Genomic DNA, 12,688 nt, shown 5'->3' on the forward strand with positions numbered 1-12,688 from the left:
CAAATCCACTATCTAATTTAATGGAATCAGAGTCGATGAAACTATCGCACAACCGTGGCTGCAGAGAATCCGACCTCTCCGGTTGATAATAATCATGGCCGTCAATTTGTCATCGGTCGGTCGTCAGCATAAGATACGTGATTGGATGGTCTATTGATCCACGTGGGGCACAAAGGATGGGGCCCAAATGCCAATCCCCACTCCATTCCTCACCATTTTAGCTTCGTCCCATATAAACTGTACTCCACTCTCGCTCTCTCCTATTCTCACATTTCCCCTCTCTCTCTCTCTCTCTCTCTCTCTCTCTCTCTCTCTCTCTCTCTCTAGAATTATTCCTCTCTTATTACTACCGTGCCACTGTCCTGGATTCTACTCTCACTCTCTCTCTCTCCCAAGTTGAGAAGAGAGAGAAAGGAAAGGATAAAAAAGGGCTAGAGCCGTCAGCCATTGAGGAGTAATCAAAACTAAAGCAACAAAGAGAGGAAAAAAATAGAGAGAGGACAAAGGCAAATAGCAAGACATGGGGAAAAGAGAGAAAAAATATTAAGGAAGAAAACACAAAACCAGCTGTGTTCCTCTTTGTCTATTCTTCTTGGAGAAGTATTACTATATAGTGAAAAAAAGGAGGGAGAGGAGAGAGGAGAGGGCAAAAAGGCGCCAGCTTTTTTATGGGCTCGACGCCAGTGATGCCCCTCGGCGCCGGAGCCGGCGGACGAAGGCTTCTGGTGGCGGCGCTTCTTGCGTTGGCGGCGGGGGCACTGCTATTCCCGGCGTCCGCCACCGTCTCCTACGACCGCAAGGCCATTACCATTAATGGGCAGCGGAGGATTCTTATCTCCGGCTCCATTCACTACCCAAGAAGCGTCCCCGAGGTCTGCTCCTTTCCCTTTTTTTTAGTGATTTCCTAGAAATGTGGCTCCTTGGGTTCGTCTCTCGTAGAGTTCCACGCTTTTCTCGTTTGTATCTGAGCTAATCTTCGGATTTGGGTTCTTGGTCGTCTCCAGATGTGGCCGGATCTAATTCAGAAGGCAAAAGATGGCGGCTTGGATGTTATACAGACCTATGTGTTCTGGAATGGCCACGAGCCTTCGCCTGGTCAGGTATGAGAACAAGAAAAAGCTGTCTTTTTTTCTTTCTTTCTCTTTTTTCCCCTCTGCAAGGGACTATTTTTGAGAGAGATTTTGTTTATTTTTGGCAGTATTACTTCGAGGGAAGGTACGATCTGGTTCAGTTCATTAAGCTGGTCCAGCGGGCTGGGCTCTACGTTCATCTCCGTATTGGACCCTACGTCTGTGCTGAATGGAATTTCGGGTAAACATCTACTCTATTCGTCGAGAAGGATTGCTCACATAGTTGGAGTTAGGCTAAAGTTTTTTATGCAAATTTTCCATTTGGTTCCAGGGGATTCCCTGTTTGGCTGAAGTATGTTCCTGGCATTAGATTTAGAACAGATAACGAGCCTTTCAAGGTAGAAATCTATTCAAATATCTAATCTAGTCTTCATTGTTCTTTAATATAATCTTCTTATCTGCTTGGTTCTTGAAAAAAGGTGGCAATGGAGAACTTCACCACTAAAATTGTCGACATGATGAAATACGAGGGGCTATTCGAATGGCAAGGTGGTCCTATAATTCTTTCTCAGGTGTGTGCAATCTCTTAGATGAAGAAGAGAACTAGTAGTGGAAATCTTTTGATGTCTATACATTGATTCATCTGGTTTCTAATGAAATGCCACAGATCGAGAATGAATTTGGGCCATTGGAATGGGATCAGGGAGAGCCGTCCAAGGCTTATGCAGCATGGGCAGCAAATATGGCAGTTGGCCTCAACACAGGAGTTCCATGGGTCATGTGCAAAGAAGAGGATGCTCCTGATCCAGTTGTATGTGTACTCGACTCTCTTCATTTGGTTTCCCTCACTGACAGTCTTTTTGTACTTGTGTAGTTGTTAATATCTACGCTCCTTTCTGACCCACAGTCCATGCTTTAAATTCAGTTGTTTTCTTATAGATCTCATCACATTATGAACCCATTCCTTTTCTCTCAATGACTCCTTGATTGAGCAATCACTCTGGAAAATAATTCGGCAAAATCAGGGTTAATTAAGCCCTTTGTGTAGATGATGATAAATTAAAGCGTGGTTCTTTTTTGTAATTCATTCTCTTGGCAACAGATTGACACTTGCAATGGATTTTATTGCGACTACTTCTCTCCGAACAAACCTTATAAACCCACTATGTGGACAGAAGCTTGGACTGGCTGGTAATTGTTTAGGAGAAAAGCTAAATCTCATATTAAAGCATTAGTTTCTCATTTTCTGGCTTCTGATTTCTTCTTTTTTTACAATTTTTCAATCTGTTTAATCGCAGGTTTACAGGATTTGGTACTCCAGTTCCCCACCGGCCTGTCGAGGATCTTGCCTTCTCTGTTGCCAAGTTTATTAAGAAGGGTGGATCTTTTGTTAACTACTATATGGTGAGATGCCTTGCCACTTTAACCTAAACATTAAAATTCTTAAATGAGTACCACACCGACAAAATTTATGTGCATTTTACTTCCTTTCAGTACCATGGGGGAACAAACTTTGGTCGGACAGCTGGTGGTCCCTTCATTGCAACTAGCTATGACTATGATGCTCCAATTGATGAATATGGTGAGAAGATCTTGCTCGTGTCTTCTTCATGTTTTTCTTGTGTTTCTTTTATTTGTACATTTTGTTCCTACACTAGAGAGATATACAGTTTCCTTCTTTTTCTCATGCATACAAAGAATATATTGGATAGAAGATATTGCTCAGAAGCAGTTTGATTATATTCCTAAATAGCTTTTTGCCAGGAATTCTTTTGCTTGAATATAAATATACTCACATTTTCACATAGGAATATGCCCTTTTCCATGTTAACACCTGTGCTAAAAATGCAAGTTTATGGTTTGCCTCTTCAGGTCTACTAAGGCAACCAAAATGGGGCCATTTGAAGGACTTGCATAAATCTATCAAACTGTGTGAACCAGCTCTGGTTTCAGGTGATCCTGTAGTGGCATCACTGGGAAATTCTCAAGAGGTTTCACCAATCTCCTATCTTTCATTTCAGGAGTAGAGGATTTGAAAGTATCTTGCAACTAACTGCCGTTATTTCTATCCAGTCATCAGTTTTCAAGTCAAGCTCAGGAGATTGTGCTGCTTTCCTTGCAAATTATGATTCAGGGTCTTATGCAAGAGTGGCTTTCAATGGAATGCATTATGATCTTCCGCCTTGGTCCATTAGTATCCTTCCTGACTGTAAAACAACAATTTTCAACACTGCAAGAGTGAGTTACTCCTATTGATCTGACACATTAGCTATTCTATCACCACAGACTTTGATCTTTCCTTGGGAAAATTCTATAATTCATGAACTCCTATTTAATCTATAACTAAGTTTTCTTGATTTTTCTGACCTCTGGTGATGCTTCTCAATGGTAATTCTGTAGAAGCTGTTCTGGCTTTACCATTCTGCTTGTGCTTAGAATCTGTTCCAAAACTGGCTCACTAAGCTTATTTATATAAATTGGCCCTCTACACAGGTAGGAGTTCAGAACTCGCAGATGGCAATGTTATCAGTAGGAGGATTTTCGTGGCAATCATACAACGAGGATATAAATTCTTTCGATGATGAATCATTCACAACAGTTGGCTTGTTGGAGCAGATAAATGTTACAAGAGATAGTACCGACTATTTGTGGTATACGACGTAGTAAGTATCTACATCACAGCCTTGATGTGAGAGTTTCTTTTCATCTCATCTCATCACTTCACTGAAACTTCTTTTTCCAGCGTTGACATTGGCCAGGACGAACAGTTTCTTAATAATGGACAGTATCCTGTCCTCACTGTGATGTCAGCTGGTCATTCTTTGAATGTTTTCATCAATGGAGAATCAACCGGTTAGTTGCTCCTTTACAACATAATTGAAAGCAAAGGGTTAAATTAGATTTGTACTCTGCCTCTTTTAGTTCATCTTGTTTATGCCTGACCACAAATTCATTCCAAGGGACTGTATATGGTAGCATAGAGAACCCCAAACTGACATACAGTGGAAATGTGAAACTCCGGGCAGGCAGCAATACAATTTCCATATTAAGTGTGTCGGTTGGGCTCCCAGTAAGTTAATTTTTAACCCATTGGTGACAAGCAATATTATGCTTTTTAGCCTGGTGGTTTTGTGAAACATGTATATTTTCCAACTCTTTCTGATGCATTTTAGAATGTGGGAGAGCATTTTGAGACATGGAATGCTGGTGTTCTTGGTCCAGTCACATTGAATGGTCTAAATGAGGGAAGAAGAGATCTCACATGGCAGAAATGGACATATCAGGTTAAATCATCTTAATATCATCTCTTCCATTATAATGTAAGTCACTGCAGCTCCTTGACTTGGTGCTGATATGCAGATTGGTCTAAAAGGTGAATCTTTGGGTCTTCATTCCCTTACTGGAAGCTCCTCAGCTGAGTGGGGAGAAGCTTCTCAAAAGCAGCCTTTAACATGGTACAAGGTATTGAATATTGATTACATAACATAGTTTAACAACTCCACCTCAGGTGCATGAAAAAGAAAAGAATCCTTGCACTTAGATGTTTGTTCTCTCAATTAATTATCTGAATGAGGAACTTGGGAACCTGAAAGAAAATTAATTTTCTTAATTTGCTGTCTTTAGACTTTCTTCAATGCACCGGATGGGAATGAACCATTGGCTTTAGATATGAGTAGCATGGGAAAGGGGCAAGTTTGGGTCAATGGACAAAGTATTGGTCGGTATTGGCCTGGTTACCAAGCATATGGTACTTGTGGCAGTTGCGATTACCGTGGAACATATGATGAGAAAAAATGTCAAACCAATTGCGGAGAACCCTCTCAGAAATGGTAACTGCACTTTTCTCTATAATACCAAGTAAATATGCAGCTTACATACCTGCCTGTTAATGTCTTGATTTGGCTCAGGTACCATGTCCCTCGTTCATGGCTGAATCCAACTGGAAATCTATTGGTCGTCTTCGAAGAGTTGGGTGGTGACCCTACGGGTATCTCTATAGGAAAGAGAACCATTAATAGTGTGTGTGCTGATGTATCTGAATGGCAGCCATCAATGAAGAACTGGCTTACCAAAGACTATGGAAAGTCAAAAGTCCATCTCTTCTGTGATCCTGGGCAGAAGATAAAAGAAATAAAATTTGCTAGCTTTGGTACCCCTCAGGGAGTCTGCGGAAGCTTCTCAGAAGGAAGCTGTCATGCCCACGAGTCATATGACCCTTTCGAGAAGGTAAAATTATCCACATTCAGAGATTCAAGCAATTTCTTCCAGCTTTATAATAGTTTTGTAATCCATCTCTCAATTCACTGCAGAACTGTATCGGCCAGCAATCGTGCTCTGTAAGTGTAGTCCCTAAGGTCTTTGGAGGAGACCCATGTCCTGGAACAATGAAGAGGGTAGCAATTGAAGCCATTTGCAAATGATGGAATTCAGGAAACCTATCAAGCTAAACAAATATCAGCTTCTCTTTCCTTTTATCGATATATATATATATATATATATATACACACCGTTGCACACAGCAGCGATCTGGAAGCTAGCTTTTGGCAAGAAGTGAAGTTGCAGGAACTGTGACACACTGATGGTCAGAAGCCTCAGATATGGATCATAATTGATTGAAGAATCTTAAGGGCGAAGGGTCCCTCCATGGCTGATTGCCAATGAGACTGCAAATATTTGAGTCCATTTGCAGAAGATATTAGGGAGCTAAGGTAGCAAACCCCCGGTTTGCAGTGGATTGTGATATATTATTTGCATTTATTTCTTATCTTGTGCTGTTATCAACAAAGAAGGATGTCGTACACACCTTTACGATTTCAGCCTGCAAGATGTCTTAGTGAAAGCAATTAAAGATGTAATTCATTTGAAACAAAAAGCACCAATCTGCAGCATTACATGAGAACTTTGCTTCTGAGAGCAGTTATTACATCACCAAGTGAAATCTAGTGCACACACCATAAAAAGTTTCTCTTCTTCCTATTTCCAGCTTCACTATGGCTTGTACATTTCTTTGATGGTCTGAAATCTTGCACCTTTATCTGAGAACTTAGTAGTAACATAGTAGTCGAGGTAATCTTGGAACCTATATCCTCCAGGATACAGCAGCTTAGGCTCAGGAGAGATCACAGCATCACCTCCTGGATTGTAGAAGGTGGCAATGGAAAGGCGGCTGCCGCCCTTATCAGCGGCCACACGGTGGAGTATGCTCTTGTACAGGCCATTGCTGAAAACCTCAACTTGATCACCTAAGTTTACAAAGATTTTGTTATCCTTTTCAGGAGTCACAGGAACCCATTCCCCATCCTTGTAGAACTCAAGGCCTGGAACTGTGTCATCTTGGAGCAGGAGGATGATGCCGCCGGCGTCGGTGTGGGCTCTGAGGCCCAGGACGAGATCTGGGTCAGGGCATTGAGGGTACTTAGCCACCTTTGTTCCTACGAACGGAGGTGAGAATGCATTCTTTACGTAGCTCTTGTCTAGCCCAAGGTTCAAGCTCAAGCTCTCTGCAAGCTTCTCTGCTACTTCGATCAATTGGGTGGCGTACTTGTCCATTGTTTCACTGCCCAACATTGGAAAAACGAGTGATAAATTTGGATAGAAAATGATGGAAGAAGAAGAAGAAATTACCCGAATTGAGCTCCAATGTCTGCGAACTCTGCAATGTTGGACACTGGTTGATGCTGGATGAAAAAGGTGGTCTCCCAGTCGCCATTAGACGCATCAGTACGAGGACTGGAACTCAATCTCTTGGCCAACTCCGACTCGTAGAAACTTTTCTTCAAGCTCTTCTCATAGTGCGAGTTCACAAAGTCCTTCACCTTCTCCATCAAACCCACATCAATCCCATGGTTCTCAACCTGCCAAACTCGTGCAAATTAGACCCTCACTTTCCAACTAATATAATATCTACATATATATTTCATATATTTACCCAAAAGAAGCCCCATTTTGCACAGGCTTCATGGAGCTGTGCCATTGTTTTGGAGCTCTTGTCTCCATCGAGAGACTTGAGATCTATCACTGGAATCCCCATTCGTCTATGAGAAATTTTTCTTAGCTTAAAGCTCAGTTGCTATGATGAGAGGCATAGCCTGGGTCCATATTTATAGCTCAAAAGAGCTTTGCTTTGATAAGTGGGTCAAATTTTATATATATACTTGTCTATGAGTTCTGGTGCAATTAACCAGATTACTATTGTTACTCACCAATTAGACATCAGGATTTGATTCTGTTGATCTTATTTATTCATTTTTTTTCTTTTAGGAAAGTTTACATTCAACACCTTACATTTAGTCAATATTGTTTTTTCTTCTCAACCGTATGTATACCCTTCTAAATCTCTTATTTGTATTTATACTCCTCTAAAATAAATATTTATTTTATATCTCAAACCTAACCGATCCATAAAATTACCTCTATAAAAAAATGTTCAATTAAATCCCTAAAATGTTTGTTGATTTACAGTGGTAAAAAGGTAATCGAAATTTAACTGATCCGCGTAATTAAAGAACTTTCAAAAGGTATACATGCAAAGCAAACTCTAAATTTAATAATAAAATATTCTTTTTATCATTAGAAGTCCAAGTTGTTATTAGCGATAAGATGGTGTTAAAAAAAAAAATAGGGTATTAAATATATAAATGAATTTCTGTTATAAATCAGCAACTTGGATTGAAGACCCAATTCTTTTAGATTTGGGAGACACCACAATTGGGTTCAGCTAACTTGTCTCCTAAACAGGAGTTAAGTCCAATGGATCTCCTCTGGCTTCCAATGGGCGTTCTTCAACTCCAATGCAACAAAGAGTGTGCAAAGCTCTATACACTCTCTGTGGCCCAGAAAAGGAGTCAAAACTAGCAATAAGATGCAATCCTGGAGCATTCATTAATCAAGGCAATCTTCTCGAGTTTATGGGAAGATTTCAATCTACGCAACCCCCTTTGGGTTCAATAAACTTTTATTTGAGCAAAGAGTACAATGAATTGTTTTCTGGTTAGTGAATGAAATAGAAAGTTAGATCTTCCAGATTCGTGGTGATTTGTTTATCTTTCAGATTCAAATTTTTTTTTTTCAACCATTGCTATTATTATTGTTAGTTTGGGGTGTAAACCGTAAAATATGAAAAATATAATCTTCAACACAGTATATGTATATATATATCTTTCTCTTAAAATTAGAGGGCTTTTCTGGAAAAAAAAAATTGGGATGGAAAGAACCAGTCAACTCCGTATAACACCTCCAATCAATAATCCCATAGATTTTGGCATTATTACCTGTCATGGGATAGTTGCAAAGATAGATTAGAAATGATGAATCCTGACGGTCATCTCTGCCGATATAAGTGGAGAAGGGCGTAAGAGGGAGTTCTTTTCCTTTCTTTTCCTGGCTGATCAAAGGTTCAAATATTTATATACCCCTTCAATAATAGTAAGAGACCGTTACTGTTCGGTTGAGTTGGCTTCTGACTCCTAAGGAAGGAAGGAAGGAAGGAAGGAAAGGAAAGGAAAGGGAAGGAAGGGAAGGGGAGAAGGAGGAACATGGAGAGAGAAAGATAGAGAGAGAGAGAGTGAGGTGTTGTCATCTCTCTCTCTTATCATTTCTTCTCTCACTTGATCCTCGTCTACCTTGTTTCTTGTGGTCGGCCGATAGAATTTTAGAAAGGAAAAGGAGAATAATAATAATAATAATAGAAAAAAGTAATTGCAATGTGTGACGATAATCGGCTGGCAGCCCCAAGCACATTGACGGCAGTGGCGGTCGACAAGGACAAGAACAGCCAGCAGGCCGTGAAATGGACCGTCGACCATCTCCTCGTCGGCAACCATAGCATGATCCTCATCCACGTCATCAATCGGGTCAATCTCAACCGTAGGTACCCTCCCTCTTTCATCGTCATCGACATCATTAATTGATCAATGCATACAAGATATTATCGGGATCATAAAAATTTGCATGCATGCATAATGAATGATAGATGTTCTACGTGTATACATGCATGCGTGCATGAATATAAACATTGTCTATATATGTATTGCATGGTAGATGACGAAGGTATGAGAATTATCATGATTGGTGGATGATGTTGCTTGTTGGTGATCTATTTGCAGATGGATTTGCTATGGTTGAAGCTACAAACAGTGGCAGCAGAGAGCAGGAGGCTGAGATTTCACAGTTGTTTCTTCCCTATAGGGGCTTTTGTGCTCGTAAAGGGGTATATATATATATTAATTAATTGTTAATCTTGCATCTTGGTTCAAACTTCACAAAATTTAATTAATTATTAACTAATTTTTCGGTTGAATCATGTCAATTAAAGTTGGATTTAGGAGATAAGATATATAAAATTATGCGAAAAGGATTAAACTGAAATTGCTGCTGTTTAATCCTTTCAGGTGCATATGATTGAAGTGGTTATGGAAGATGCTGATATCTCCAAAGCCATCCTGGAGTACATCTCTACAAAGAACATCCATAACATTGTTCTTGGTGCCTCCAGTAGAAATGCACTCACAAAGTAAGTCTCTATCTCCCTTTCTCCTTTTCCTCTCTCTCCCTCTCTCTCTTTCTCTGAATCTTAATTTTCTGCAACTCAATAACAAGCAAACTATATATTGTTTCAAATGTGACAGGAAATTTAGGAACCCAGATGTGCCGACTAATGTAGTTAAAGGCGCCCCAGAGTTCTGCGCGGTTTATGTTATAGCCAAAGGCAAGCCGATAACAGTGAAATCGGCGAAATGTCCGCCGCCAATTACTGCTGCACCTCCTAGACAACCAGCAATTCCAGGAAGCCTTCAACATTCTCCAGACTCTGAAGACTCTATCAGGTAGGTTACAAGTGACCAGAAAATGTTTTATGCAACGATGCTACAGTTATGATGATAACATTTTGATGCCGGAATTTATGGTACATTGGTTGTAGTTTCTGCATATTGATGAACCTCGTCAACTTGGAAGTCATTAATTTGGTATAGAAATGAAAGGAAACCATATCAGCATTTTGTTCATTGAGATAAGAGAAAATTGATATTGATCCATCCATATGGCATTCCAAATCATACTGTATATATTTTTGTAGTACAATATTGCATATGAAGTTATGAACTATTACTGTGCAACAAAAATCAGAACACCATTTACGAGGGGAAGTTTTAGAGGGCAACTTCCAATACATATGCAATCAAATCAAACAGATAGAAGATCCTTTGAGAGGGCTGTTGAACAACACACGCGACAAGCGTCAAGGGAACGCCCTTTCTCTATTGGAAGGATGGCACCTAGCAACTTACAGCTTGACAGCATCGACTCCTCGTACCGGCCACCGAGGCCTTCGTCGACCTCTCGCAGCTCCTTTTCAGATGACCTCGACTTCCAGGGAACCATGGGATTCCAATCAATGGACTTTGGGGACTCCCTCGAGCTCGCTGCTAGCTCGTCTGAGAGCCCCAGGGGAACAATATTGTCTTCACTCTCTGGCGTAAGAACATTAATTTATGTACGTATATATTGAAATCTCTCTCAAAAGTGATGCTGACTTTTGTTGTTGGGGGACGGACTTAGTCACAGCGTGAGTTAGAGGCTGAAATGAGAAGGCTGAAGCTTGAGCTGAAGCAGACGATGGACATGTACAGCACTGCCTGCAAAGAGGCTGTTTCGGCAAAACAGAAGGTGAGATATAATATTTCCATGCATATATGATTAAGATAAAATGTGGATGGATGAGATATATCTTTACGCTGGTCGCAGGCCAAAGAACTTCACCAGTGGAAGATGGAAGAAGCGAGGAAGTTCGAGGAAGCAAGGCAGGCGGAAGAGGCCGCGCTTGCGGTGGCAGAGATGGAGAAGGCCAAATGCAGGGCGGCACTCGAAGCAGCCGAGGCAGCAAAGCGGATAGCAGAGCTGGAGGCACGCAAGAGGCTGAATGCAGAGATGAAGGCCAAGCGGGAAGCGGAGGAGAAGGTAAAAGCATTGGACGCCTTAGCGCACAACGACATCCGATACAGAAAGTACAGCATAGATGACATAGAGATCGCAACCGATTACTTCTCAGAGAGCTTGAAGATTGGAGAAGGCGGCTATGGCCCAGTGTACAGAGCCTCTCTGGATCACACTCCGGTAGCCATAAAGGTTCTCAGACCAGATGCAGCACAAGGAAGAAAGCAATTCCAGCAAGAGGTATCAATGATAGATATAGATATACTACACAATTCTGAGATAGAGATGTAAAAAATTTCGTGAAACTGAATGCATGGCTCCAATTGATGCAGGTTGAGGTGCTCAGCTGCATCAGGCATCCTAACATGGTGTTACTCCTTGGCGCTTGTCCGGAATATGGATGTCTGGTTTATGAGTACATGGATAATGGAAGCTTAGAGGACCGCCTTTTCTGTCGAGGGAATACTCCTTCCATACCGTGGAGCTTACGGTTCAAGATCGCCGCTGAGATTGCGACGGGGCTACTCTTCTTGCACCAGGCCAAGCCGGAACCACTAGTCCACCGCGACCTCAAGCCGGCCAACATACTTCTAGACCGCAACTATGTGAGCAAGATCAGCGACGTCGGCCTTGCCAGGCTGGTGCCGCCGTCGGTAGCAGACACTGTAACCCAGTATCGGATAACGTCAACAGCCGGAACATTCTGCTACATCGACCCAGAGTACCAGCAGACTGGGATGCTTGGAATCAAATCAGACATATATTCCTTAGGAGTAATGCTTCTCCAGATCGTCACAGCGAAGCCTCCCATGGGCCTAACACACCATGTAGAGAGAGCAATCGAGAAGGGAAGCTTTGAGGAGATGCTTGATCCGACCGTGCCAGATTGGCCAGTGGAGGAGGTCCTCGGTTATGCTAAGCTCGCATTGAAGTGCGCCGAGATGAGGAGGAAGGACAGACCGGATCTTGGGACAGTAGTCTTGCCGGAGCTCAACAGATTGAGGAATCTCGGACATGCATACGAAGCTGCCCACAGCATCGGATCGCCGAATTCTGCTAGCTCTTCACATCAACGGACACGTTCATTGAGCAATCAGGTTACTTTGCTGCACTAAAAAAAATCTACTTAAGATTCTAGGCTCTGAATTTTGAACGTCAGTTTGTTGTTTTTCTTGCTCATCCGAAAATAGGACAAGGCTTTGAGCCCTCCAAGCGTCTGGAGCGCCGCGGAGGTCTGTAATCGACACGGTTGAGACGGAGATTATTAATGTTGTCGAAGGGGGAAGGAGGGATTTGCGGGTTGGGCAAGAGCATGATGTAATAATTGACTACTGCTTTAGCACAGTGGAGGATGGTTTTCTTGCCACTATTCCATGAACAAGATTATGCTCTTCTTTCAATACCATAAGTGAAGTGAAGTGAAGTGAAGTGAAGTCAAGTCAAAATGTGTTGCAGGTGAAAAATATTAGCTGATAGAATTGAAAGCGCAGAAGATGTGAACATCATAATAGAATAAAAAAACTACATTCCATGTACTTGAAAGATTTTGCTTGGAAATTACAATCTGACTACATTAAAGCCATTAATCTTGGGCCAATTAGAATACAGCATCTGCAGATTCAGGTTAAATTTGAGATTTTGATTAAGAAAGTCTAAGGATTCAATTTGATGTATACAGTTTCTTC

At 41.5% G+C, this 12,688-nt stretch overlaps 3 protein-coding genes across 3 annotated transcripts; 2 read left to right on the forward strand and 1 right to left on the reverse strand.

Moving 5' to 3' along the window:
- Positions 1–316: 316 nt before the first annotated feature.
- Positions 317–5,968, forward strand: LOC140773131 (beta-galactosidase 2-like). The gene is made up of 19 exons (XM_073115560.1): positions 317–872; positions 1,005–1,100; positions 1,199–1,311; positions 1,402–1,468; positions 1,550–1,642; positions 1,738–1,881; positions 2,173–2,261; positions 2,369–2,474; positions 2,565–2,652; positions 2,943–3,061; positions 3,144–3,308; positions 3,564–3,733; positions 3,814–3,923; positions 4,031–4,140; positions 4,244–4,354; positions 4,431–4,532; positions 4,695–4,900; positions 4,979–5,297; positions 5,381–5,968. The coding sequence occupies exons 1-19, from the start codon at positions 669–671 to the stop codon at positions 5,489–5,491; spliced, it is 2,523 nt and encodes an 840-aa protein (XP_072971661.1). The 5' UTR covers positions 317–668; the 3' UTR covers positions 5,492–5,968.
- On the reverse strand, positions 5,549–7,340 carry LOC140774381 (1-aminocyclopropane-1-carboxylate oxidase 1-like). The gene is made up of 3 exons (XM_073117399.1): positions 7,000–7,340; positions 6,696–6,925; positions 5,549–6,627 (listed from the first exon to the last, which is right to left on the reverse strand). Exons 1-3 carry the CDS (start codon positions 7,099–7,101, stop codon positions 6,060–6,062), a joined length of 900 nt encoding a protein of 299 aa, XP_072973500.1. The 5' UTR covers positions 7,102–7,340; the 3' UTR covers positions 5,549–6,059.
- Positions 7,341–8,773: 1,433 nt separating this feature from the next.
- LOC140759232 (U-box domain-containing protein 52-like) lies at positions 8,774–12,682 on the forward strand. The gene is made up of 10 exons (XM_073095735.1): positions 8,774–8,936; positions 9,176–9,279; positions 9,461–9,582; positions 9,698–9,895; positions 9,991–10,036; positions 10,147–10,545; positions 10,629–10,736; positions 10,815–11,243; positions 11,336–12,100; positions 12,194–12,682. Exons 1-10 carry the CDS (start codon positions 8,774–8,776, stop codon positions 12,254–12,256), a joined length of 2,397 nt encoding a protein of 798 aa, XP_072951836.1. The 3' UTR covers positions 12,257–12,682.
- The last annotated feature ends 6 nt before the right edge of the window (positions 12,683–12,688 follow it).

The sequence above is a fragment of the Typha angustifolia genome, chromosome 1 (genome assembly GCF_048772165.1).
Source record: "Typha angustifolia cultivar Huaian chromosome 1, ASM4877216v1, whole genome shotgun sequence".
Taxonomy (NCBI): domain Eukaryota; kingdom Viridiplantae; phylum Streptophyta; class Magnoliopsida; order Poales; family Typhaceae; genus Typha; species Typha angustifolia.